General features: G+C 33.5%; 2 protein-coding genes across 4 annotated transcripts in view; one reads left to right on the forward strand and one right to left on the reverse strand.

Moving 5' to 3' along the window:
- The window catches only part of ANKAR (ankyrin and armadillo repeat containing), a gene marked incomplete at its 5' end in the record, with an annotated part of 80,123 nt that overhangs the window by 47,086 nt on the left and 5,786 nt on the right, over window positions 1–27,251 (forward strand). For both annotated transcript variants that reach the window (XM_081260914.1, XM_081260915.1), the window contains 9 exons: window positions 200–441; window positions 12,126–12,294; window positions 15,909–16,150; window positions 16,320–16,473; window positions 16,549–16,710; window positions 18,520–18,626; window positions 20,135–20,257; window positions 23,273–23,431; window positions 24,293–24,410. In XM_081260914.1, the coding sequence (XP_081117040.1) occupies window positions 200–441; window positions 12,126–12,294; window positions 15,909–16,150; window positions 16,320–16,473; window positions 16,549–16,710; window positions 18,520–18,626; window positions 20,135–20,257; window positions 23,273–23,431; window positions 24,293–24,410 (1,476 nt within the window). The remainder of the gene's footprint in view (window positions 1–199; window positions 442–12,125; window positions 12,295–15,908; window positions 16,151–16,319; window positions 16,474–16,548; window positions 16,711–18,519; window positions 18,627–20,134; window positions 20,258–23,272; window positions 23,432–24,292; window positions 24,411–27,251) is intronic.
- Window positions 16,024–27,251, reverse strand: part of OSGEPL1 (O-sialoglycoprotein endopeptidase like 1) — a 39,561-nt gene continuing 28,333 nt past the window's right edge. The window contains exon 10 of one of the 2 annotated variants that reach the window (XM_081260921.1): window positions 16,024–16,742. The gene's annotated coding sequence lies outside the window, so the exon portion shown is untranslated. Of the gene's footprint in view, window positions 16,743–18,743; window positions 19,286–27,251 lie in introns of those variants that run through there. The other variant, XM_081260920.1, reaches the window with a different exon arrangement.

Raw genomic sequence — 27,251 nt, forward strand, 5'->3', positions numbered from 1 at the left:
GTTATGAATAATGAGAGTTGCCTATACTAGGGATAAGAAAGAAAAGTATATTCATGTAATTTCAAATTATTGTTTTATATCTCATAGAATTATTTGCTAATGATTTATATTGCAGTGCCCATAAACATCATTTAAATCTTGTCAAGATAAATTGACTTCAAATAATTTGTGCTTTTTTGTTTTGGTCTTTTCTTTTCAGGCACCATTCCTGCCTTAACCAACCTATTAAAAATTCCCAAAATAAAATTACAATGCAAAACTGTTGGGTTATTGAGTAATATTTCAACTCACCTAAGTGTAGTGAATGCTTTGGTAGAAGCAGGAGGCATCCCAGCTTTGATTAACCTTCTGCTTTCTGATGAACCTGAACTACACTCTCGCTGTGCTGTCATTCTGTATGATATCGCTCAATCTGCAGACAAGAATGCCATTGCCAAAAATGTAAGCTCTTTTCACAGAACATCACTGTGTGTGTGTGTGTGTGTGTGTGTGTGTGTGTGTGTGTGTGTTGCTGGGGATTGAACCAGGGCCTCATGCATGCCATACAAATTCTATTACTGAGCTGTATATCCCCTGTTCTCATAGAACATTCTTGTCTCATAGTAATTCCTTAATATACAAGCTAGAACAAACATGAATTGGGGGGGAGTATACTATGTATACAACCAGAGATATGAAAAATTGAGCTCTATATATGTAATAAGAGTTGTGATGCATTCTGTTGTTATATATAAATAAAAAAAGAAAGAAAAAAAGAAGCTAGAATGAGAAAGAGACCCAAGTTGATGGAGGAATGAGAGGGAACTTGGGGAAAAATATTTCACTAAGAAGTTGACCTAAATTAGGGGTGTTTTTTCATATGTTCATATATACTGATTGTTTCTTGCTGTTTATAAGAAGATATTAGAAGAAGCACGACCATTCTAGCTATCTCTATCTGGCTGAGAAATGGAGTCTAATTGTGTACCAAAAAGAATGAATTAGAAGAAAATTATTTTTTTGGTGAACTCCAAGCAATCTTTTTCATGCTGTATTTCTTCAAATTCTGCTTTATTATGTCTGACAACATTATTTTATTAAGATCTTTTGATAGATATTTATAAGTGCAGTTCCTTTATATAATTTTCTTTGGTTTTATATAGTTGCTTCTTCATTATGGATTGAGTCTTTTGCAATATAAAATGTACATTTTTCTCAAGCTTAATACTTTTACCTTAAATTCTACCTGTGCAAAATTATGTTTGTGTTCTATTTTCTTTGTGCTCATATTTAATCTGCTTTTGCTCATGCTTTTATTGTTATTTTTTTGGAATAATTTTAGCTACAAGTGTTTGTTACCAATCATTTGTCAATATATTAGCAATAATAGAGACATCCAGGCCTACCTCCAGGTTAGTCAGTCTTATTCACTTAGATCTCACAATGTTTCACTGGTAATTTGACAGAATTAGAATAAATTTGTCTCTTCTATGCAGTATACATAGGTTGTGCTTTGTCATTAACTTTTTATTGAGTTAGTCACTTACCTGTATTGATGTGTATGTTTCATTTTAGTTCTGTCATAATATTGTATTATTCTATTTTTTCATATGTTCTTTAAATTTTCTACTATTTTGTGCTATTCTCCCTTACCTCTTTTTCTTTATTCTTATGTGAAGTTCAGGACTTACACATCAAAATTAGTTACTCCTTATTTCTTATACTTGGTATATCTTTTTAACATATACATTTGCATTCTTTCATTTTGGAAATGTTTCTATGAACTCATATCTTTAACTTTTTTGTGGTATTATTTTAGTACATTCATAAAAAAATATTTATTGATACTATTCCAGATGCTAGGGTTATAGAAGTGAATAAAATAGATACAATCACAGCTTCTATATAGTTTTTATCCTAGTTGATGGTTACAAGACAACAAACAAAACAAATAAGCCAAATATATAGTATGGTAAGAAGGAAAATAAAGTAAGAAAAGGGGGGAGAAGAAGTCTGGTGAAAAACAGACATTTTCCAGTATTGATCAGGGATTGGTTTCAGGACCTGTGCAGATACCAAAATCCCCAGATGTTCAAGTCCCTTATATAAAATGGCATAGTATTTGTATATAACTAATGCACATCCTCCTGCATACTTTAAATAATTTCTAGTTTGCTTAAACCGCCTTATATACAATGTAAATACTATGGAAATAGTTGCCATGCTGTATTGTGTAGGGGATAATGACAAGAAAAAAATTGGTATTCAGAACAGATACGTCTTTTTCCCATTTTTTAAAATTCATAATCAGTTGAATCCACAGATGTGGAACCTGGGGGTATGAAGATCTGATGAAGAAGTTAACATTTGAGTATAGTCCTGAAGTAAATGAGGAAGTGTTTTCATATGTTTTTCTATTGATAAGTGCATGCTAGGCAGAGGAAATAAGAGTAATGAAGTAAATAAATAAATGAAGTAAGATTGTGCCTGGCATGTTTGAGGAATAGCAAATCATAAAAGCAGCCTAAATTTAGCTGATCCAGAGTCTGTACTTTGCACTGGTGCTTAAAAAGTGCTGTTTTTCAGAAGGCCACCAGGAAGGTGAACCGCCATCTTGAGGCAGCTATGCTGCAGCTGCTGTGGAGCTGGGAAATCACAGCAAACCCTGCAACACCATCCCACCATGGGGCTGTCATGCAGCCTAGGGTATACCTAGAAGAATGTGAGTGAAACAAGCACAGAGATTTTACCCAGGGAGATTCAAGTTGGAAGCAAAGGGGAATACAAACTTGCTTCTTCTTTGAGTCTGGTGGATCACATGACCTACTGAAGAAGTCAGGAATCTGAACAGGCAGGTGTGAATACACTCAGGGACTAAGCCTAGAAAGGATGTGCTCCTGGAGTATTGGCTCCTCTGAGATCTAAATTCCTAATAGAGATTGGCAACTGCCATACCCTAGGGGTGTGTTGATCTACTCTCCAGAGCAGACATCACCCCCAAAAGCCCCTAAGGCCTGATGAGAACTAAGTCCCACACATTGTAACTCCCCTCATAGAACTCTGCAGCAGTCCTACCCTTAGAGTGCATCATTTGGTCTGTGCAGACAACACTCCAAGTGATAGTACTTCTCATTCCATCCTACCTCATACTGGTAAGAAGAGAAGCTGTGACTTATTCAACCAGCTTTAATTTTAGGCCACTCCAACTGGCAGCTCAGTACACAAAAAGAGCAAGGTGTTTACCCCCCCCCCCCCCCCGCCCTTGCTCTTATTCTCAGTACACAGATCAAGAAGAAATGGAAGGACAGTCAAGACATAGATGGTAACCATCCATTCTCATCAACTATTTTGACCACCTCAGTGGAAATGATTCCTTCATTTCTCATTAAGAATCTTTTCCTTATATGTTCTTATGTTTCTTTTTTGTTTAGTTATTTTTGTCTTGAGTTGCCTTTTGAGGATTAGGCTTTTAATTTGTATATTTTGGTTTTGCTTTGTATTGAATTCATTTGTTTCTCATGTTTCTCTTTCTCTCCTTCTGCTAATGACCAAATTCTATTGTTTCTCTTATTTTTTCTCCTCCATTATAATTGTCAACTGATACATCTCTTCTTCATTTCCGTGGTTCATGTTTTGAAATTATCTTTTCTACCTCCCTATTACATTTCTTTTATCTTAATTAACTGTATTCTTACCATCATTTATAATTGTCACCTGCTGCTTATTTTAAATCCAAATATAGTTTATTGTTTTTGTTTTTACTGTTGACAATTACTGATGAATCCTGTTTATTTATTTATTTATTTATTTATTTATTTATTGTGTGTGTGTGTGTGTGTGTGTGTGTGTGTTGTATGTGAATTAATGTTGTTGTAGTAGAAACTGGATATTTACTTTAATGCTGTATATCGTTTGTATCAGTTGTTATCATTGTCTGCTTCCACCCTATTCTGTGAGGTACTAAACTTAAAGGAATGCTGTAAGTTCACAGGGTAGAGACTGTGGTTGAATTAAACTGACAAGGTACAAAAGACAGTGTACCTTGCTCCACACACAAATTAATGATGTTCTGTTTTTAACTATACAAAGAATAGAGAAAAACTCAAACTAATGACCAGGCCTCAAGTGGAAATGGCTCAGGGTGGGGCCACCAGGTTCCACCCACTGCAGCAAAAATAGAATTAACACAAGGCTGGAGGAAACCACACCTACAAAGAGGTCTCAATCTAGATATTTCTAGGATCTTTTGGTAAGTGAAAGACTGTGCCCTGCAAAGGACCACACATGAGAGTGGAAGAGAAATCCCTCCCAACAGATGCATAAAATCCAACACAGGTATAAAAAAATATTTTAAAAAGAAATTCCAATAATTTCTAAGTTCATATTTCACCAGAAATTGACTCAAAGATATTGAAGTGGATAAAATATCAGATAAAGAATTCAAAAGAATCATTATTATTAAAATGATCAATGAATTCCAAGAGAACATGGAAATGAATTAAGGAAGTCAGTACAAGATATGAATGAGAAATTCAGTAAGGAGATAAAAATACTGAAAAAGAATGAAACAGAAAACTTAGAAATGAAAGATACAATAAATCAAGTAAAATGTTCAGTTGAAAGTCACTTTAATAGAGTAGACCAAGCTGAAGACAGAATCTCAGAGCTAGAAGAAAAAGTGGCTGGCCTTGAACATTCAGCATTAAAGAAAATAGTAATGTTCAAAAGATAATGTTCAAAATAGTAATGTTCAAAAGATACAAGAACTCTCAGGGGAAACATTGAGAGACCAAATATAACAATCATTGGAATTGAAAATGGTTGTGAGAGGGAGGACATGGAGGACATATTTCTTCAGGGAAATAATAACATAAAAAATTCCAAATTTTCAGAATGAGATGGACTTTCAGATACAGGAGGCATTCAGAACCTCAAGTAGACAAGATGAAAAAAAGAACTCTCCATGACACATTATAATAAAAATGCCTAACACACGGAACAAAGATAGAATTGTAAAAGCCTCAAGAGAATAACACTAGATCACAAATAGAGGCATGCCAATCAGAATCACTTCCAATTTCTCAGCAAAAACTCTAAAATCCAGAAGGGCGTGGAATGGTGTGTTCAAAGTCCTGAAAACAAATAAGTGTCAACCAAGACTGCTATATATAGCAAAGTTATCTTTCAAAAATTAAAGAGGAAATAAAAACCTTCAAAGATAAGCAGAAACTAAAAGAATTTATGACTAGTAAACTAGAACTACAGAACTTTATAAGAAGTATTCCACAAAAAAGAAATAGAAAACAAATCCCAGAGCTCATGAATGAACAAATCTCACTTGAAGAGTAGCTAAACAAATTAGAAACAGGAATAAATTACACAGTAGATGGGGCTGAGGATGTGGCTCAAGCGGTAGCGCGCTTGCCTGGCATGTGTGCAGCCCGGGTTCGATCCTCAGCACCACATACCAACAAAGATGTTGTGTCCGCCGAGAACTAAAAAAAAAAAAAAAAAATTAAAAAAAAAATTCTCTCTCTCTCTCACTCTCTCTCCTTTCTCACTCTCTCTTAAAAAAAAAAGAAAAAGGAATAAATTACACAGTAGAAATAAATAAAAATAACAGGAATTAATAAACATATCTCTAGAATAACATTGATTGCAAATGGTCTCAACTCTCTAATTAAAATATGTAGGCTGTCAGAATGGATAAAAAATCAAGACCCAACTATATGTTGTTTGGAAGAGATGCACCTTATAGGCAAAAAAAGACACAGGCTGAAAATGAAAAAATGGAAATTGATATACCATGCAAATGGACCACACAAACAGACAGACAGACACACACACACACATACACAAAGCAGGAGTAGCTACTCTCAAATCTGACAAAGCAGACTTTAAGCCAAAATTAATCAGAAGACATAAGGAAGATACTGGAAAAAGGAATAATCTAACAAGAAGATATAACAATAATGAATATTTATGTTTCAGATTTGGGTGCAACTACTCAAAGCCCCAGATAGAACCCAGTACAATAATATTGGGTGATTTCAACACATCTCTCTCACTGTTAGATAGGTCATCCAAACATAAACTTGATAAGGATTCTTTTTCCTGAAAAATATTATATATCAAATGTATTTAGCAGACATCTATAGAATATTTCACCCAACAGCAGCTGAATACACTTTCTTTTTTTTTTTTTTAAAGAGAGAGTGAGAGAGGGGGAGAAGAGAGAGAGAGAGAGAGAGAGAGAGAGAGAGAGAGAGAGAGAGAGAGAATTTTTAATATTTATTTTTTAGTTCTCCGAGGACACAACATCTTTGTTGGTATGTGGTGCTGAGGATCGAACCCGGGCCGCACGCATGCCAGGCAAGCGCGCTACCGCTTGAGCCACATCCCCAGCCCCCTGAATACACTTTCTTCTCAGAAACACACGGAACCTTTTCCAAAATAGACCATATTTTAGGCCACAAAGCAATTCTTAGCAAATACAAAAAATTGATATTAATTCCATGCATCTTAACAGATCATAATGGAATAAAATTAGAAATCAACATGACAAAACCCTACAGGAGTATGAAATATGATATGTCAAGAGCTTTGTAATGTTGTGAACAACCAATAAAAAAAAAAAAGACAGTAAAAAAAAAATAAACCCTACAGGAACTATACAAACGTGGAGATCGAACAATACACTTTTCTTTTTTTGTATGAGAATTGATCCCATGGGCACTTAGCCACTGAACCACATCCCCAGTCCTTTTGTATTTTTGGTACTGGGGATTGAATTCAGAGGTACTTTGCCACTGAGCCATATCCCTAGCCCTATTTTATATTATTTAGAGACAGGGTCTCATTGACTTGCTTAGCACCTCGATTTTGCTGAGGCTGGCTTTGAACTCATGATCCTCCTGGTTCAGTCTCCCAAACTACTGGGATTACAGATGTGCACCACTGTGCCTGGCTTCCCCAGTCGTTTTTTGTATTTTATTTAGAGACAGGGTCTTACTAAGTTGCTTAGGGCCTTGCTATGTTGCTGAGGCTGGCTTTGAACTCATGATCCTCCTGCCTCAGCCTCTTGAGTTGTTGGGATTACAGGTGCGTGCCATCATACCCAGCACACTTTTGAATGATGAATGGGTGATAGAAAAAATCAAGGGAGAAACTAAGTTTATAGCTGAGTGCCTATATAAGAAAATCAGAAAAATCCCAAATAAGCAACCTAATGATGCACCTCACAGGCCTTGAAAAAGAAGAACAAATTAATTCCAAAACCAGTAGGAGGAAGGAAATAATTAAGATCATAGCTGAAATCAAAGGAACAATGCATTGGTTGGTTCTTTGAAAGTTAAATAAGATTGAAAAGCCCTCAACCAAACTAACCAAAAAAAAAAAAGGGGGGGGGGAGAAACCTCAAATAATAAAATCAGAGATTAAAAAAAAGAAATCACCACAGACATCACAGAAATCCAGGCAATCATTAGGGATTATTTTGACAATTTATATTGGAAAATCTAGAAGAAATGGATACATTTCTAGACAAACATTATCTGCCAAAACTGAATCAAGTGGACATAGAAAGGCTAAACAAACCAATAACTAACAATGAGATAGAAGCAGTAATAAAAAGCCTTCCAACAAAGAAAAGCCCAGGACCAGATGAATTCTCAGCTGAATTCTACCAAACCTTTAAAGACCTGTGCTAATACTCCTCAAATTATTCCATGAAATAGAAAGGGATAGAACACTTCCACATTCATTGTATGAAGCCAGTATCACATTCATGCCCAAACCAGATAAGACCACATCAAGGAAAAAACACTACAGACTAATATTACTAATGAATTTAGATGCAAAATACTTAATATTAGCACATCATGTTCAACAACCTATTAAAATTATTATACACCATGACAATTTGGTTATATTCCAGAGATGCAATAATGATTATATTATACACAATTCAATAAATGTAATTCATCACATTAATATAATTAAGGACAAAAATCACTTAGTCTTCTCAATAGATGCAGAGAAGGCCATCAACAAAATTCAGCACCCATTCATGATAAAAACACTGTGTAAACTAGGGATAGAAGGAAGCTACTTGAACATCATAAATGTTATATATGAAAAACTCAAAGCCAGCGTCATAGTAAATGGGGAAGAACTGAAAGCATTTCCTTTAAAATCTGGGGCAAGAAAATTATGTCTACTGTCACCATTCCCATTTAATATAGTGCTATAAATTCTAGCCAGAGCTATTAGTCAAAGAAAGAAATTAAAAATAGGGATAAAAATAGGAAGAAGTCAAAATGTTGCTGTTTGCACATGATATTAAACTATACCTAGAAAATCCCCCAAAACCTACACCAAAGGTTACAAGAGCTGATAAATTTGGCAAAGTACATTACAAAATCAAAATACAAATATCAACAGCTTTCCTATATATCAACAATGAATGTGCTGAGAAAGAAACCAGGTAAACAATTCCATTCACAGGAGCCTAAAACAAAAGTAGGAATAAATCTAACCAAGAAGGTGAAAGCCTTCTACAATGAAAACTGTAGAACACCAAAGAAAAAAATTGAAGAAGACCTCAGAAGACCACCCATGTTCATGCATAGTAAAATTAATATTGTTAAAATGGCCACACTTGGGGCTGGGGTTGTGGCTCAATGGTAGAGCACTTGCTTAGGACATGTGAGGCCCTGGGTTCGATCCTCATCACCATATAAAAATAAATAAAATAAAGGTATTGTGTCCAACTACACCTAAAAAAAGTTATTGAGATTCAATGCAGTCCCCATTAAAATATCAATGGCATTCTTCACATAACTAGAAAAAACTGTCCTAAAATTCATTTGGAGGAATAAAAGACCCAGAATAGCCAGCACAATTCTAAGCCAAAAAAGCAATGCTGGAGGCATCATAATGCCTAACTTCAAATTATACTACAGAGCTATAATAACAAAAACTGCATAGTACTGGTAGAAAAACAGACACAGAGACCAAAGGTTCAGAATAGAAAATGCAGAGATAAACCCAAACATCTACAGTCATCTGATTCTTGACAAAGGTGCCAAAAAACATACATTGGAGAAAAGACAGCATTTTTTTTTTTTTGAGAGAGAGAATTTTTTAATATTTATTTTTCAGTTTTCGGTGGACACAACATCTTTATTTTATTTTTTTTATGTGGTGCTGAGGATGGAACCCAGCGCCCCGCACATGCCAGGCGAGCGCGTTACTGCTTGAGCCACATCCCCAGCCCAAGACAGCATTTTTAATAAATGGTGCTGGTAAAACTGGTTATCCGTATGTAGAAGAATAAAACTGGACCTTAACTCTCACCCTACACAAAAATCAAACTCTAAATGGATCGAAGACCTAGGAATTAGATGAGAAACTATGTAACCCCTAAATAAATATGGAAGAACAACACTCCAGCATATAGGCACAGGCAACAACTTTCTTAATAGGACCCCTAAAGCTCAGGAAATAATGCTAAGAGTTAAGAAATGGGATGGCATCAAATAAAAAGCTTCTGTAAGTAAGGGAAACAACTAGTTATGTGAAGAGAGGACCTACAGATGTGAGAAAATCTTGCTAAAATCACAGAGGATTAACATCTAGAATATAAAAAGAACTCAAAAAACTTTATACCAAAAAATCAAGTAACTCAATTAATAAATGGGCATATGAATTAAACAGAAACTTCTCAAAAAAAGAAATGCAAATGGCCAAAAAAACATGAAAAATGTTCAACATTATTAGCAAATAGGGAAATGCAAATCAAAACTACACTGAGATTTCATCTCACATGAGTCAGAATGGCATTCACCAAGAATACAAACAATAATAAATGCCTGAGAGGATGTGGAGAAAAAGGAACACTACTACACTGTTGATGGGATTGTAAATTAGTACAATCACTATGGAAATCAGTCTTTCGTCAAAAGACTAGGGATGGAACCACCATATGACCCTGCTATCCTACTCCTTGATATTTATCCAAAAGAACTATAGTGATACATGCACCTCAATGTTTATAGCAGCACAATTCACAATACGCAAACTATGGAACCAGCCTAGCAGAATGGAAAAAGAAAATGTGGCATATAAACACAATAGGATTTTATTTGCAGGAAATAGGTCATCCCTCAGGGTCAAGAGATGTATATTTTCTCTCTCATGCAGAAGGTAGAGAGGGAAAAGGAAAATAAAGGTGGGGGGAGTTCATGAAAATCAAATGGAGATCAGTAAAGGAAAGGGAACAAGTGGTAGGAGGCAGAGGAAGCGGGTAGGTGCTGTGGAGTGATAGTGTCAAAATTATATCGTTATATTGTGTGTATGAATGCATATGTAATAAATCCCATCATTATAGCCAACTCTAATGCACCAATGAAAAAAGTGGGAGGGGCTGGGGATGTGGCTCCAGAGGTAGCCCAGTCGCCTGGCATGCTCGGGGCACTGGGTTCGATCCTCAGCACCACATAAAAAATAAAAAATAAAGATGTTGTGTCCTCTGAAAACTAAAAAATAAATATTAAAAAATTCTCTCTCTCAAAAAAACAAAGAAAAAAGTGGAAAAAAAGGTTGTAACGTAAAAATTAACTTTTCTGTGTTTTAGTATCTCTCCCATGTACTCTTGTTTTATAGTGGTGTTTGGCTCATTTTTTCATTGATCATAATACACTGCATTTGTTTACAACTTTCATCTACTTTGTGGCAACATTTTTCTGATGAGCATTTGTCTTAATATGTTCCTGCTGCTATAACAAAATGCCACAGCAAAGATAATTTATAAACAAAAAATATAACTTTATTTTCTGATAGTTTGAGAGGCAGGGAAGTCCAAGATCAAGGTGGCAGCATGTTCAGTGTTTGGTGAGGGTTGTCCTCTGCTTCCATGATGTTGTATCCTCAGAAAGTAGAAAAGAAAAAGGGCCTAGCTATTTCTTTCTGACTCTTTAATTAGTCACTTCCTGAAAGCTTGTGTATTAATACTATCACAGTGGGACTTAAGTTCCTATCTAGGAATTGGCCAGGAGTGGAGGGACACATACATTCAAACCATAATATCATTTTTCATCTATTATAAGGGTTTCTGATTTTTTTTTCTTATACTTTGGTGAGATCCTGTATATGTTCTTTTTTGATCATTACTCATATTCTATGAGATAAATTCTTTCTGGTCCAGGAAGCATATGTGGGAAAGGACCTAGACACATGTTCTAGGATAGCAAGCCTATTTCTTATGCCTTGTACTAATGCATGTGTTCTTTTGGCTTTACTTTTACCTAGCCAACACAGATAGGTGGTTCATAGTGCCTCATAAAGCAGATTCTACTCCATAATGTGAAGTCTTTCTCTTCTTTTTTACCTCACCAATACACTATTTCTTCCAAACTTATATTTTCAGCATGATTCCTGGTTCTCTGATTTTTGATACTATATAGTACTGGCGTTCTACCATTCTAAATGCCTATTCCTATTGTTTCAAACATGGCATTCTGTTTTAACTCTATCTTGAGTTACTTAATTTGGAAAATTACTTTATCAGCATTTCCTGTGATTTGTGGCCATGGGAGTTCTCCATCATACCTGTTGGCAACATGTACACATTTATTATATTTCAGCATTGCAGATGTCCCCTTGTCTCTCATTTTTCTTGGTATTCTTGCATTACTTTTGTTGGCAAGAAGAAACGACATGTTTACTCCATTTAAAATTAGGGAATTATATTAACATTTAAAAATAATATTTGGTGTTACACAAACATAATTACCAATTACCAGTGCAGTGTCCACAATGGCAAATATTTCCAAATGGTGTAATATATTCAATTGATCTTACTAGTTGCTTCACTTCTTAGATATTTATTAAATGTTACAGTGAAATTGGAGCCTCAAGTTGTTCTAGATGCTATTTTTAAATGTATTTATTGAATTCTTGCCATAAATATCTGCTCAAAATTGTGCTGTCATTTATCACATCAGTAGACACAATCATTTATAGTCAATTGTTGTCCTGTAAATAAGCAGATATTTACAGCAAGAAAGATTATAGACTTGTTTCTAAACTAAGATTACATTTATCTTAAATAAATTTAAATGTAATTACTTTTTGTTTATTTTTAGAATGGAATCCCAGCTCTGATAAATCTCTTGACAGTAAACATAGAAAGCGTGTTAGTAAATATTATGAATTGTTTACGTGTATTATGTATAGGAAATGAAAACAATCAAAGAGAAGTAAAAAACCATAAAGGCATCCCACACCTTATCAGATTTCTGAATTCTGACTCTGGTGAGTCTATACTTCTGTTATTTAAAAGTGATCAGATTTATTAAGTGAAGCAAACATAAATTTGGACTTGTCCTGTATGAATATATGTGTCATAGAATTGTCTTTAAGTGGATCTAGACATTTAATGCATCTAGACATCTATAACCTAAATAGCTGGAATACCTGAATTTAAACTACTGAATTTATAAGTAATTGACTCTCAAAGCATTATTTATTTTATTGAACCCAGGGCCTCACACATACTAGGTAAGCTGTCCACAACTGAGATATATTCCTAGCCCCTTAAAAGCACATTTTTAAAAAACATTTAATTAGATGGTTTTATAAATGGAAATGCTGGCATAAGTCATGAAAATGTGCTCAGCGAAATAGATGTCTGTGTGAATACTATAAACATTGCTCATTGATAGCTATTTTACAAGTTACAAGAACTTCATAATTGCTGTTACACATTTTATATTAAAATTTAAAGCAATTAGGAGGCATTAGGTCAATTATCAGTTTCTAAAGTACACCTTAGTACCAATAACATCAGAAGACATAGGCTTTTTTCGACAGCTACTGTAAATAGTCTCTTAGGTTCTTTAAGAATAATCTCATAAATAATTTCACTCCATAGTCTCTTAGGTTCTATAAGAATAATCTCATAAATAATCTCACTCCAGTGAGCGTACTTAAGAACAAGTTTCAAATTGGGAAAGAGAAAAAAATCAGGAAAAGCTTGTCCCTTTTTCTTCCCGCTCAGCTTATCATCTTGTGTTCCAATTCACCAGAAATAAATACAGAATATATACATTGGTAAAATATAAGTGGAGGGTTTGGATAAGGAAGTATTGCATAGGGCTTTCCTTTCCTTTATTTTTTTCTTCCTTTTTGGCTTTAGGAACCCAGGGGCATTTTACCACTGAGCTATATCTCAACTCTTTTTAGTTTCTATTTGAGAGAGGGTTTTACTGTTTGACTTGTTACTTGCTGTGGCTAGCCTCAAACTTGTGATTCTCCTGCCTCAGCCTCTCCAGTCACTGCGATTATAGGCATATACCTCCACGTTTGGCAGCTTTCCTTTACAACGTCAAATTTAAGCAAGTGTCATCTTCCAAGAATGTGTATCATGCAGTGAAATCATTTGAAAGCTCTCTATTCAAAGTTTTCCTCTATCACTTCACTAATTAAGGCTAGTTTTAGAGAGGATCACCTTTTAAGCCTATTTTTAACCATACAATTTTCTTTTTTTGTGGTGCTGGGGATTGAACCCAGGGTAATCATATATTTTTTACTTTTTTAAATTTGATTTTAAAAAAATTTTTGGTTTGCATTTAAAATTTTAAAGCCTTTATTTTCCTTTATTTTCTTTCAGCCGGTACCAGATATTGGAACAAAGCACAAATTACTGCAATTTGAATAAATAAATGAAGTATGAGTTCCTGGAAGAAAGCCATAGAAATCAATTATTGAAATAATTTCTCTTTTTTGCCTTTGCCTTATCTAAATTTTAAATAAAAGTATTTTTTCCTTTACTGGTTTACATTATTCCTGCCCTACCAGTCCAAGGAAAATGAAGAACTTAATAAATTTTAATTATTTTTTCTCTTTTAAGTCTCATATCTAACAAATAATCCTCTTTGATATTAGCTGGGTTGATAAGTTATAGGGGATTGCAAAGGAATTTTATTCATTCTGGTATCTTCTTGACTATTTTTAACCACTCTAAGATTTCATGCACTAAGGTAAAATCGCTCCAAAGTAGGTTCCTAAGCATTTTCTTCAGGCAATGGCCTTGTTGATATCTCCATGGTCTAAATATCCACGTCTAGATTCTTCAGGTTTAATCTTGCTGAGGTCCCTTTTGTTTTAGGTCTTTGTTTCATCTAGCTTTAGCCATTTGTATTTATACCGTTGCATGCACAAGCACATTTACATGTGTGCATGTGTGCATGCATGCTTGCCTTCATTCCCACAATGCTGCTGATTTTTTATGGCACACACCTTCTTCCCTTTTTTTCAAATTGAAGCAGGGACATAGGAATAGACATGGATAGACATAGGAATCAAACAGAGACCAAAACTTCAGCCTCAATGAGAGAAAGTTTGCTTTTGAGAAAACAGCAAAAAGTACTAAAAAGAATGTAGGCCATGCATTTGCAATAACTCATTCTTCAAACTTATTCCTTTGTCTCAGAGGGAGGAATAAGAGAGGAGTATTTTTATTCTTAACATTTCTGAGTTCGAAATGGGTGAAGAATTTCTACTTTTTTGTACTAATGCAGGAATACTGGATAAGATGAATGGTTTTCCCTACATTCTCAATTTTTCTAGAATGATAATATTTAAAATGTAAAAAGTTGACCATATCTTCTCCTTTAAATTATTCAGACTCTTTTTATCACCTAAAATAAGATCTACATTTCTAGCATGGCCTGTAAGTCTTCCTAACTTCCTTACTTCAAGAACAAATGACCCATCACTTCCTATCATTCTCTGTCTTATATTATTTTCAAGTAATATTAAACTTAATGCTATTCCATACCCTAACTCTATCATCTTACTTCACAAGTTTAAGGACATTATTTTGTTGGTTCACCATTATATCCCTATTACCTAGAACAGTGTTTAGCACATAGTAACTATTCAATAAATATTTGCTGAATGAATTATGTAATGACTAAGCAAAGAAAATAATCAAAATAAAAATAATATATTTGATATAAATTTATATAAAGTGACTACACAATATTGGGGATGTAGCTCAGCAGCAGAGAGCTTACTTATTAACATGCATGAGGCCTTGTGTTCAATTCCCAGAATGCAAAAAAAAAAAAAAGAAAAAAGGAAAGAAAGAATATATAAAACCAGTTAATAAGCATATAAGATGTTTAAATTAAACAGTAACCAAAAATACAAAATAAAATGAAACACCATTTTTTGCCTATCAAGCATATATATATATATATATATATATACACACACACACACACACACACACACACACACAAATTTAATGATAATACCTGTTAAAAAAGACACAATAACATTAATACTCAAACTCTGATTACAGACAGTTAAAATGCGATTATTTTTGTAAAGTACTTTACTGAAATGTACTGAGTTATTCCAGTAATTCCTGGAATACTATGCTAAGGGAAAAAAATACAAACAGGAAGGAAATATCTTACATGCTAATAAGATTTCTCCTGCAATTGATTAAAACAGTGAAACCTTTAAAATAACATATTTTCAAAATGTGAATGGGCTAAAAAATGTGATATATTTGCTAATGGAATATTTAGAAGACATCAGTGTTCATAAAGAATGGGAAAATATTTTAATGGTAAATAAAAATGCAGAATATTGCTTTTGTAGCATGACCATATTGAATATATACAAAGTTGTCTAAATCCACCTATCCTCATAAGAAATAACAAATGAAATTAAATCTAAAGTTTTATTATGTTTAGGTGATGGATCCACAGTTTTTCTTTTACTATTTTTCACTCTAAAATTTCTTTTAACATTTTATAAATGTAATATAATATGGGAAAATGATGATATATATTGCACTTTGGTAGTTATTTTATAAAAGGTCTCACACAACTTGTTCTTTGATTCATTTGAAGATGTGTTGAAAGCTGTTTCATCTGCTACAATTGCTGAGGTTGGGCGTGACAATAAGGAAGTTCAGAATGCTATAGCTATGGAAGGAGCGATTCCTCCCCTGGTAGCTCTTTTTAAAGGGAAACAAATTAGTGTCCAAATGAAAGGTGCAATGGCTGTGGAATCACTGGCAAGTTATAACCCTTATATACAGAAGGCATTTCTGGAAAAAAATTTAACTAAATATCTCTTAAAACTCCTAAAGGTAGGAATTTTATCATTAGTAACTATCTTTCTTAGATGACTTATTTCCATTTTAGATTTTGTTTAGTGAATAGAAAAACAAAACTAATTCTGGAATAAATATTTTATAAAATATACACCTCAAAATTGTTCAATAAATATTCACTGAATGAATGGAATTTTTTAAATAGGCATTTCAAATAGATGTTAAGGAGCAAGGAGCTGTAGCACTTTGGGCCTTGGCAGGACAAACACTGAAACAACAAAAATATATGGCAGAACAGATTGGATACAACTTTATAATAAATATGCTTCTGTCACCATCAGCTAAAATGCAGTATGTTGGTAAGTTATTTTCCATACATTAATCTTCCAATGTATAAGCACATGGATTGTCATACTTATCTCTTTGTTTACTAGGAGGTGAAGCAGTCATAGCTCTGAGTAAGGACAGCAGGATGCATCAAAATCAAATATGTGAAGGGAATGGAATTGCACCATTGGTTCGTTTACTAAGAATTAGTAAAATAGCTGAAGGCACACTTCTCAGTGTCATCAGAGCAGTGGGATCCATTTGTGTTGGTTTGTACACTTAATCTCAACTTCTTAAATATCTTTAAGAAAAAGAAAGAACTTGGTTAGAGAAGTAGAAATTGATCTTTTCCTCTTGAAACCCACCGCTAGAGCCCTAAAACATATAATCTAGAAAGGCTTATAAAAATTTTCTCCGAGACCTTAGTAAATATCTGAGGTTTAATTAAAAACTTTGCATTGGTTTTGCTCTTGAACTCTGAGTGGAACTGAGACTTGACTATTTTGACTTAAAGCAATCTCAAAATAAATACCTAACATGCACTGAAAGTTGCTTTCAACAGTACAACGCTCTGTTGAATCTTCATAAATTGTCTATTTTTTCCTGGCCATTCAAGAAAAAGAAAAGAGAAAGAGAAAGAAAATAAAACTCTTCTTTGAATTTTAAGGGCTATGTTTTTTGAAGATCTTGAAGAGTTCCTAATATCAAGACACATTTTTCCATCCCAGTCTCTTTTCATAGTAATTCTTTTGTTTATAAAGTGGCCTTTATTGCAAAGGGATTGATGTTTTGAGTTACCTGGAAAATGTTGAATTGTCAATGATTGACCTGCCAAAAGTAAAAATTTGGGTTCTTTGCTGACCTTCATGTACACAGTGAGCTGACAATGTACACAATGTTTCTTGCAAACAAGGGGAAAATAAGATTTTTATTTCTAGGTCACTGTATTTCCTGAAAAGTAATAATACAGCTGAAGGAAGTACATAGATATTAGGTTCCAAATTTTCTTTTCTTTTTGATTATTAAAACTACTTGCAGAAATTCATTAACTCCAAGGTAATCAGCCACAGAAGAAAATGTTCCTTTATTTTATTTTATTTTGGACAGAGACTATAGTATAAATTAAAAGTGTTCATAAAATTCTGGAAAATGATTTTATACACAAAGTTGCTTACACATACATATACACAATCAATTTCTTTATATTAGTTCACTACATATCAGTGGAGGATGGAGGAGAAAGTAAGGGAACAAAAGTATTCTTTGTTCCTTCTAATTTCCCCAATTCTTTCAAACTTCCCCCAGATAACAGTCTGTGGCTGTCTTTTCATTGTTCATGAAGAGACCCAATCTTGTATTCATATTTAAGTATACAAACTTAATATTTGTATTTTGACATTTATAGGACAAAAAAGAATTAAAACTGTGTGTGTCCACTACAAAGAGATGACCAGAGTTCTCCATTTAGTTTAAGTCTGCATAAAGTTGTAGGTTATAAAGACTTATAGGAAGTTTTTTTTAGTACATGTAATTTAAGGAATCTATAAATCTTAACTCAGTGATTTACCCTAGTCATTTTTGTAGAAATAAACTTTTCATGGAAAATATTAATTATACACTTGAGTACTGAGAAAAATTTTTTTCCAATAAATGATAGCTATTGTTATTCCTTGATAATATAGCATTTTAAAAATTTATTTGCTGTATGTCTATTAGAAATCCATCTATAATTCTAATAATAAATTCTCCATGTTTGTTAACTATACTTTTTTTAAAAAAAACTTTTTTAGTTGTAAATAGACACAATACTTTTGTTTTATTTATTCATTTATTTATTTTTATGTGGTGCTCACATGTGCTAGGCAAGTGCTCTATTGATGAACTATAATCCCAGCCCCCTAACTATGCCTCTTAATAAGTTAATAAGAACTTAAAATAGGGTTGATATAGCCTTTCCTTTTGTAATTTACTAACCACATTACTAACCATCTTATCAACCAATAATACCAAGTTACAATTGACTTTGTCATTTACAAGATGGAAAGAATATTACCTCACTGACATGTGAACTCTTACAGGTGTCGCCCATACCAGCAATCCTGTTAGTCAACAATTTGTTGTAGACGAAAATGCCCTTCCTATACTTATCCAACTACTAAGAAATCACCCTTCACCTAATATTAAGGTACATATCAAAGTTCAAAACTTTTTTTCTGAAACAGCAAAAATTAACATAAAGATCACATTTTAGAATAATTTTTATGTTTATCATAGTTCACAAGCATAAAAGTTTCACCTTTTTAAAGAAAATCTTTTAAGTTTTAAACAAAAAGGCCACTACAAACCATAAGAGTAGTAAATTTTTATTAAAATATGATTTCTTGAAATATGACAGGAAAATATTATATTCTTGTTGTTTAAAGAAATGTTTTCCTGAGAATATTCAATTATTTATTCAAAGAACATCCTTTCTATTTGGTGTGGAGAGTGAGGAAGAGTGATTTACATGGCAATATATTGTTAATGCTATACCATCAAAGCAGGCCTACCTTCCACTAAGTAGCATTCTAATGAATTACAGAAAGATTATGACAAAAAGAAGGATTTAAAGTGCTCTGGTGTTCTTTATTATCTTCCCTTCTTTATGGTTTTCCCAAGGCTTGACATTACAAAGAACTACTTTGTTGAAGGGTTATTCACTCTTCCATTTACTTCTAGTAAAATGTGCTTAAGAAAATAACATTCACATCTCTTCAAATTCTTTTAACAAGGCTTTAGAAATTGACCAGGCAGGAAATTATAACAATAAAACATACATTTTCTTGTCAAAATTTGGTAGGGGCTCTGTTGGAGACAAAGAAATAGACAATATAAGGAGGAAAATATGTAAGTAAACAGCAATCTTTCTTTTAATGGATATATTTGCTAGACAAATTATGTGGCCTCTCTGTCTATGAAGAAGAGGTTATTATAAGAGTTAAGAAAAAAGAAGCATATGCTAGCAAAGTTTTCAGGTTTTACTTTTGACTTTGAGTATAAGGAAATTCCTTAAGACTGGAAAATGCCATGTAAAAATAACATTTTTATTTTAAAATGTGCATTGACATGAGAAAATAGTTTACTTCAATGGCATCCAGCAATATTTCAGTATGTATTTTTAATGGGTTTTGAACATAAGTACTTTTCAATATTTTTCCTCAAAAATAAGATTCTAGAGGCTGGGGTTATAGCTCAGTGGTAGAGTGCTTGCCTAGCACCACATATAAATAAGCAAAATCAAGGTTCATTGCTAACAACAAAAAAAGATTCTATAATGTATAAATATTTCACAACAATTCAATAATTATGTTTTTTGAATTCGTAATGTTTTCATATAAATGCATAGTGTAGCATTTTAAAACCTATTCTACTTAATCTCAGTAATATTCAAGGTTTATCCTCCTAATGGGCTTAAAAATAACTCCAAACCTAGAGGAGAAAAAAAGCTATATCTCAGTCTAAATCACAAAGCTTTGCTTAAATTAATAGAATATTTCTCTAGAAGTTGTGTCAGAGAATAGTCAGATAATTACAATCAATGGATTATTCCTCAGCAGATTTTATAATATCATTCCACAATATATCTGATATAAATGTTTGTATAATAAAATATGCCATTTGGTAAAAAATAATTTCTAAAAACCACATGTTTAGGTTGAAGTGGCATTTTCCTTAGCATGTATTGTCCTAAGGAATGAAGAGTTGCAGAATGAATTACAACAGAAAGAAGGATTTATGTATTCTGATGTCCTTTATCTTCTTCACTCAACAGATAAGGTATACCTTTACAAAATATTAGAGCTCCTTGGGAAGAAAATAGTTTGTATGCCATACTTTCAAATTATAACCAAATTTTCTCCATGTAAATATTCCAATGTATTACTAAAGGAACAAAATGTAAAAGATCTCTTTGTAGGTCGTTAGTTTATAATGATACAATAACACAGCTCCATATTTTTCATAATTATCATATTTCATCTTTGAAATGCAGCAATTTTAATGCTTGGTGATAAGCCAAAAACTCACTCTCTTCTGTCCTGAACCAAATCTTCAATCTAATTTTAGGCTCTTTCAACACTCAGTCGTATACTTTTTATCCAATACTTCAAAGTTATACTTCTCAATTTGTGATAAAGAAACAGATTTCCCCAGTAGTGCCCTAGAGTGATGGTTTAAAAAAAAACTTTTAATTTTTTGAAATAATTTTAAGTTTTCCAAAAATGTATAAAAGTAGTACAGTGGTATATCCTTCAGTTTTCCAAAATGTCAACCAGAACATTAATACTGATATAATACTATTAACTAATATGCAGACCTTATTTAAATTATGCCACTTTACTTATCAATATATCTGTTCTGGCATCCAATCCAGGATGGTGTATTACATTTAGTTGTCTCATCTCTTTAGTCTCTACTTTGTGAAGCTGAGTCATTCTGTGTCTTTCATGATTTCATGTCTATCCTAATTTTGGTATTTTTGATGAGTCCAGGAAAGTTATTTTACAAATTGTCCCTAAATTTGACTGTATTTGACATTTTTCTCATAATTAAATGGAAGTTGTGCATTTTAGCAATATCACAGAAGTGATGTAGAAGTTCACTCCCTTCCCAGTGCATCAAATCAAAAGGTGAATCACGTTAGTCTTACTACTGGTAATGCTTAACATCAATTACTTAAAAGTGTTCTCTGCCACATTTCCCCACTATAAAGTTACATTATCCCCTTTGTAATTAACAAGCATCTTAAGGTGAGACTTGAGATTATTCAAATATTCTGTTTTGCATCATGCTCACCAATTTTAGCATCCATTGATGCAAATATATATATATATTTGGGGATGTGAACAGGGGATTAAGCCCAGAGGCACTTAACCACTGGGGCACATCCCCAGCCCTTTTCTGTATTTTATTTAGAGACAGGGTCTCACTGAGCTGCTTAGAGCCTCACCTTTGCAGCCTCCCAAGCTGCTGGGATTACAGGCATACCCCACCACACCCGGCCCTTGTCTCTATATTTTTAATATTGGTATTCAAATATAAGGAAAAGTTGTTCCTGTGTGTGTGTGTGTGTGTGTCTGTGTGTGGTGCTGGGGACTGAACCCAGGGCTTTGTGCATGCAAGGCAAGCACTCTATAGACTGAGCTATAACCCCAGCCCAAATTGTTCCTTTTAAATGTTTATTCTCAGTGTCTGCTATTCTGTTGCCAACTTGTGTTGACTGTCACTGGTCCATGGGTTGCACTTTGAATAGCATCATTTTAGAGAAGGAGGAGCTGTCCTGTCTGCAGGGAAGAACATTACCAACTATGTCTCAGTTCTATGACATTTTAGAGGGACACAGGAGGATTGGGAGGGCATCTTATTTTTTTTTTTAATGTAAAACTTTACTGTGATGTGCAAAAGACAGAAACAAAATATATGGGAAGTAATATGGTAAGGAGACTAAATTTATGTATGATTCTCTAAGCCCCAGTTTCCTTCTACTCTGTTCTTTCCTAATGTTTCTCTTCTTTATTCTCTCCCTCATACAGACCCTTTCCCTTTGTGCTACCACTTATGTCACTCTCAAGCATTCTTCCTTCCCTCCCAGATGTTACCACTTGTTTCACCCATGTTTGTCTAATAATAGATACATCTTTGTGCACCAGTTCTAAGATGAAATGACTCTTAGGGAACTGAGGAACTAAACCAGAGGATTTATTTGGTTATGGTCATACTTTTTAATTCTAAGAATCATTACATGTTGAGTTAAAAATTTATAGGCATACTCTGTATTAATTTTGTCTCAAACTACTTGTTCCATAGGGGCATGTTAGTATGCTTAGGGCTATTGAGAAAGTACTGAGCTACTGTGATCCTTAATTAAGTGGGAGACTTATACACACCTATTGTAGAAATTAGGAAGGGATGGAGGAATGCTCAGCAGCTAAATATGCCTCTGAATAAAGAGCTATTTATGGATAATAACAAATTCTGGAAAATCCTAGCCACATCAACTTTGTCTACATGGAAATGCAATAGGTTTTGGGTCTTTCTGGAACATCTACCCTACTTGCAGAGTTTGTGTAAGCACACTGATTCTAAGGGAGAAATTGACTTTCATTGTTTGCCCAGCCTCAGAATGTTAAAATGTATTTTTTGTTTTGCATTTTTGTTTTGTGGTATTGGGGATTGAACCCAGGTCTTTGCACATGCTGAACTATACCCCTGACTCTTTAATATTTCATTTTGAGACAAGGTCTCACTAAGTTGCCCAGGCCAGCCTTAGAACTTGTGATCCTTTTACCTAAGCCTCTAAAGTAGCTAAGGTTATAGGTATGCACCACTGTAACCATCTAAAATGAGATTCCTAATAGGAAATTTTTTTCTTCCTATTCCTCTATGGGATATAGTACAATAGAGTTTACAAATGAATTTTGTTTACACATATACTTATTTAAAGAGACAATGAGAAAATCTAACAATTCATGAAATTCATTGTTATACAAGGGAAGTTTTGATTTATCAACTCTACTTTGAAATCTTGAAATGAAAATAAAATACAAATGTTGCAACAAAAAAGTTGAAAAAATTAAAATTATTGTTTCCTCTTACCATTCATATGTTCCTGACAACCTAGTTTTCTATTTTGTTTATTTAGTAACATTCTAGGGTAACTCTCTGCTATTTGTTTTCCCCAGTAATGTCAAATTTTACTACCAGTGATAAGAATACAATGTTTTAATGAGTAAGAATTCACAACCTATTCTGTTGAGTAATATGATAAATGAAGTTCATCACTTCTCTTTGCAGGGTATTTGCTTAAGAGCAGGCTATGCATTAACTCTTTTTGCCTTCAACAATCGCTTTCAACAATACTTAATACTGGAAAATGGAATAATGACCATATCAATTTTTGAACCTTTTCTTAAATCAACAATTGAAACTGAGAGGGCAATGGCAGCATTTCAGGTACAAAGTCAGAGGTTAACACTTCAAATTGATGTGTGTCTTTTTAGTGAAGACTAAAACTTTGGGGGTCTAGTAAAATGTTTACTGACTTGTAAAATTTAATACTTTGTGTATCAGCTCCAACTACCTCATATTAACTCTATTATCTGTGAGCACCTCTTCATTTTTATAGAATTTTACAAGTTAGTTATAGAGCACTTGCCTTTGTACCTCATCTGATGCTTAAACCAACCCTGTGAGGCTGATAGGTAGGTAGAATTATTTTCATCATTCAATATTATAAGGGAATAAATGAAGAAACATGTTAAGTATCTAAGACAGTTTTTTTTAAACTGTAAATCTTTAGCTGATCACACGGATTTTACAACCCTTTAACAAGCATTTGTATCTGTTATCTTCTTTATCTTTCTGCCTCTCTTTTCTTTTTTTAAAATATTTATTTATTTATTAGTTATTGGCAGACACAACATCTTTGTCTGTATGTGGTGCTGGAGGATCGAACCCGGGCCGCATGCATTCCAGGCGGGCGCGCTACTGCTTGAGCCACATCCCCAGCCCCTCTGTCTCTCTTTTCTATCCTATGACTTTTAGGAGAAGTATTTTCTATGAGTCTATAATTAAAGGAGATAAAAGTTGCAAATATTATAGAAATAACAATTCTGCCTTTTATGGTCTCTGCTATGACCAATAGGGATGAGTGCTCTAACTCCTTCCTGCCACCGCTTGCTTCCCTTCTTTTGGATCCCATAAAATACCCACTTTACCCGTACCTCCCCCCCCCCAGAACTACTCTCCATCATAAAACCTTAATTAGATAAGCTGAGTAGAAAGTGTTAATGATTCTATGCTTTTCTGTTTTAGATTATTGTATTAGCTAAAGTCATTATAGATGTGGACCACATTACTTTGTCTGCACGAGGTGTTACTATTTTAGTTGATAGTCTGTATTCAGTTCAGCCAACTACTCTTGTTTTGACAGGTAAGAAATGACTAGAACTAATTGTATTCACATAAAATTATTTTCAGATTTTTTTTGTAATTTGAGCAATAATAAAACAATAAGCCTGAAACCATTTCATACAGTTTGATGAATGAACTCATGTTAGTCTAAATGGAACTCTAGAATAAGTCTACATGGAACAATAGGCATCTATTCTGTACCCTGAATAGGAGGAGAGTAACTCTGAACATAAGACTTTTGGCCTTCCCAATTACTTTTCCAAATCCCTAAATATTTTCCCAGGATTTAAAATGAGAATTCAACTATGAGCTAACAACAATTTGTTTATTGTGGTGCAGGGATTGAACCAAGGACTTTGTGTAAATTAATCAAGTGTTCTACCACTGAGCTACATACCCAGACCTACACACTCATTTATAATAGTATGATGAATTTGTATTCATGTACCTCTATCTTGTTACCTATTGACCAATTAAGCACATTTGTTAACATTTAAGCATTCTCTATATTGCTATGGAACACAGCAAACCAACATGGTCCAAAAGAGTTATTGACACAATTTTAATTGTGTGACTGTATCTATTCCAATACTAAATCCAATTTGCACACAACAGGTGATCGATATTTAATTGACCTAATACATCACTCTCAAGGCAACATAAAACAGTGTCAGAATGACAGTCAGTGACTAACAAAATAGAGTACTTTTAAAAACTGAAATGTATCACTGAGAGCAGCAAAGGAAACTCCATTTGCTATGCTATAGAATTGTATTTTTATGAAGTATATTTGCATGGCAGGGAAAAATTAAGCAAATAAAAACTTTCTTATGGAAACTAGCTAGGGAAACATGTTTAAAAGAAATTATTAAATATTTTTTTCATCTAAATAACTTTATTAACTCATTGTTATAGTAATTTTGTGACTGAAAAATAATCACAATTGGGTTAAAATTTTGTTCCACAAACTATTTTGTGCAAGAAATGTCATATTTCTGAGGACTTTCAAATATTAATTTCCCTAGTCTGGGGAGAATTGAATCTCAAAAATTACTGAAACTTCTCTGCACTTTGCTACCAAAGTCACTTGCATCTCTAGAGTCATTTTCATAATTGTGGTATCTCAGAAAAAGTAGATATTCTGGCCTTGGGTATAGTGTGAAATAATTGACTGCTCAGTGTCTAAGTTGACAAGATTCCCAGAAGAGGCTCCAAAGGCATAGGAATTTTGCAGAGACTGGGATTTCCATTGTTAACTGTCCAGTTGTGCCAGGTTCTGTGAGTCCCTCTTAGCATTTTTTTTTTTTTTTTTTTTTTTTGTGGTGCTGGGGATTGAACCCAGGGTCTTGTGTATACGAGGCAAGCACTCTACTAACTGGGCTATATCCTCAACCCCGTCTTAGCCATTTTCAAAGTTCCTTCTCCTTCTCCTTTGAAAATTACAAATCTAAGTTCTCTGAACTTTTAGATTCTCTACCCCCTCCATCTTTTTCCATTTTTTGTTCCCCAGCTTCAAAGACATCTTTTTAACTTTACAGACAGGTTATCTTAAGACAGCTTTTGCTTTAGGCTATACAATCCAGCCCTCTCCATCCTGAGGCAATAAACACAGAGAATTCCTTGGCTAATAATGTAGGCCAGAAAAATACATTTCTCAATAAAGTATCTACCCACACAGGTAAAAATACATTTATATTTTAAACATTGCTGGTGGGATTGCAAATTGGTGCAACTACTATGAAAAGCAGTATGGAGATTCCTCAGAAAACTTGGAATGGAACCACCCTTTGACCCAATTATCCCACTCCAGGGTTTATACTCAAAGGACTTAAAATCAGCATACTACAGTGATGCAGCCACATCAATGTTTATAGCAGCTCAATTCGTAATAGCTAAACTATGGAACCAACCTAGGTGTCCCTCAAGAGATGAATGGATAAAGAAAATGTGGTGTGTGTGTGTGTGTGTGTGTGTGTGTGTGTGTTTTAATGGAATATTACTCAGCTTTAAAGAAAAATGAAGTTATGGCATTTGCTGGTAAATGGATGGAGTTGGAGAATATCATGCTAATTGAAATAAGCCAATCCAAAACAAAAACAAAAACAAAGACTCAAAGTTTTCTCTAATATGTGGATACTAATTCACAATAAGGGATGGAGGCACTAGGGAAGAATAGAGTTACCTTAGATTAAGTAGAGGGGAGTGAATAAAAGGGAGGGGATATAGGGATAGGATGAATAGTAGATTGAAATAGACTATTTATTACTTTATGTATATATATGACTGCATGAGCAATGTGATTCTACAACATGTACAATCAGAAAAATGGGAAATTACACCACATCTATGTATATCAAAGTGCATAAATGCATTCTACTGTAATGTATAATTAAAACAAAAAAATTTAAAAATATAAAACACCAATATGAATGAAATAGTATTAAGTTGGTAGATATAAATTTAATTATTGAATCACTTTATTTTTTTCAGTCCCCAAACATTTCTTTTTGTGGTAAGAACTTCAATTATTTTAAACTTCTATAAGAGATATACCGCTTGATTTTTAAAATACAATTATACTCTTAAAGCCATTTGAACTGCAAAACTACATTAAATTATCTTATGTTAATTCAGTCATTATGCTCATTCTTATTTAAAAGTAACACTCTAAAAACCTCAAAATAAAATATATCTTGAAGCCAAGGAAGGAAGAAAACCTCTAATTTCAAAAATCCCCCTTTTAACTATTACTTTCTGTGACAGAAAAATCAAACCATAATTTTAGGTAAATTTATTCCACATTTACTATATGCATGCTTTCCCTTACCATTTCTTTCTTTCTTTTTTTTTTTTTCGCCTT

This window comes from Spermophilus citellus (genome assembly GCF_964194105.1).
Source record: "Spermophilus citellus genome assembly, chromosome: 11".
Classification (NCBI taxonomy): Eukaryota; Metazoa; Chordata; class Mammalia; order Rodentia; family Sciuridae; genus Spermophilus; species Spermophilus citellus.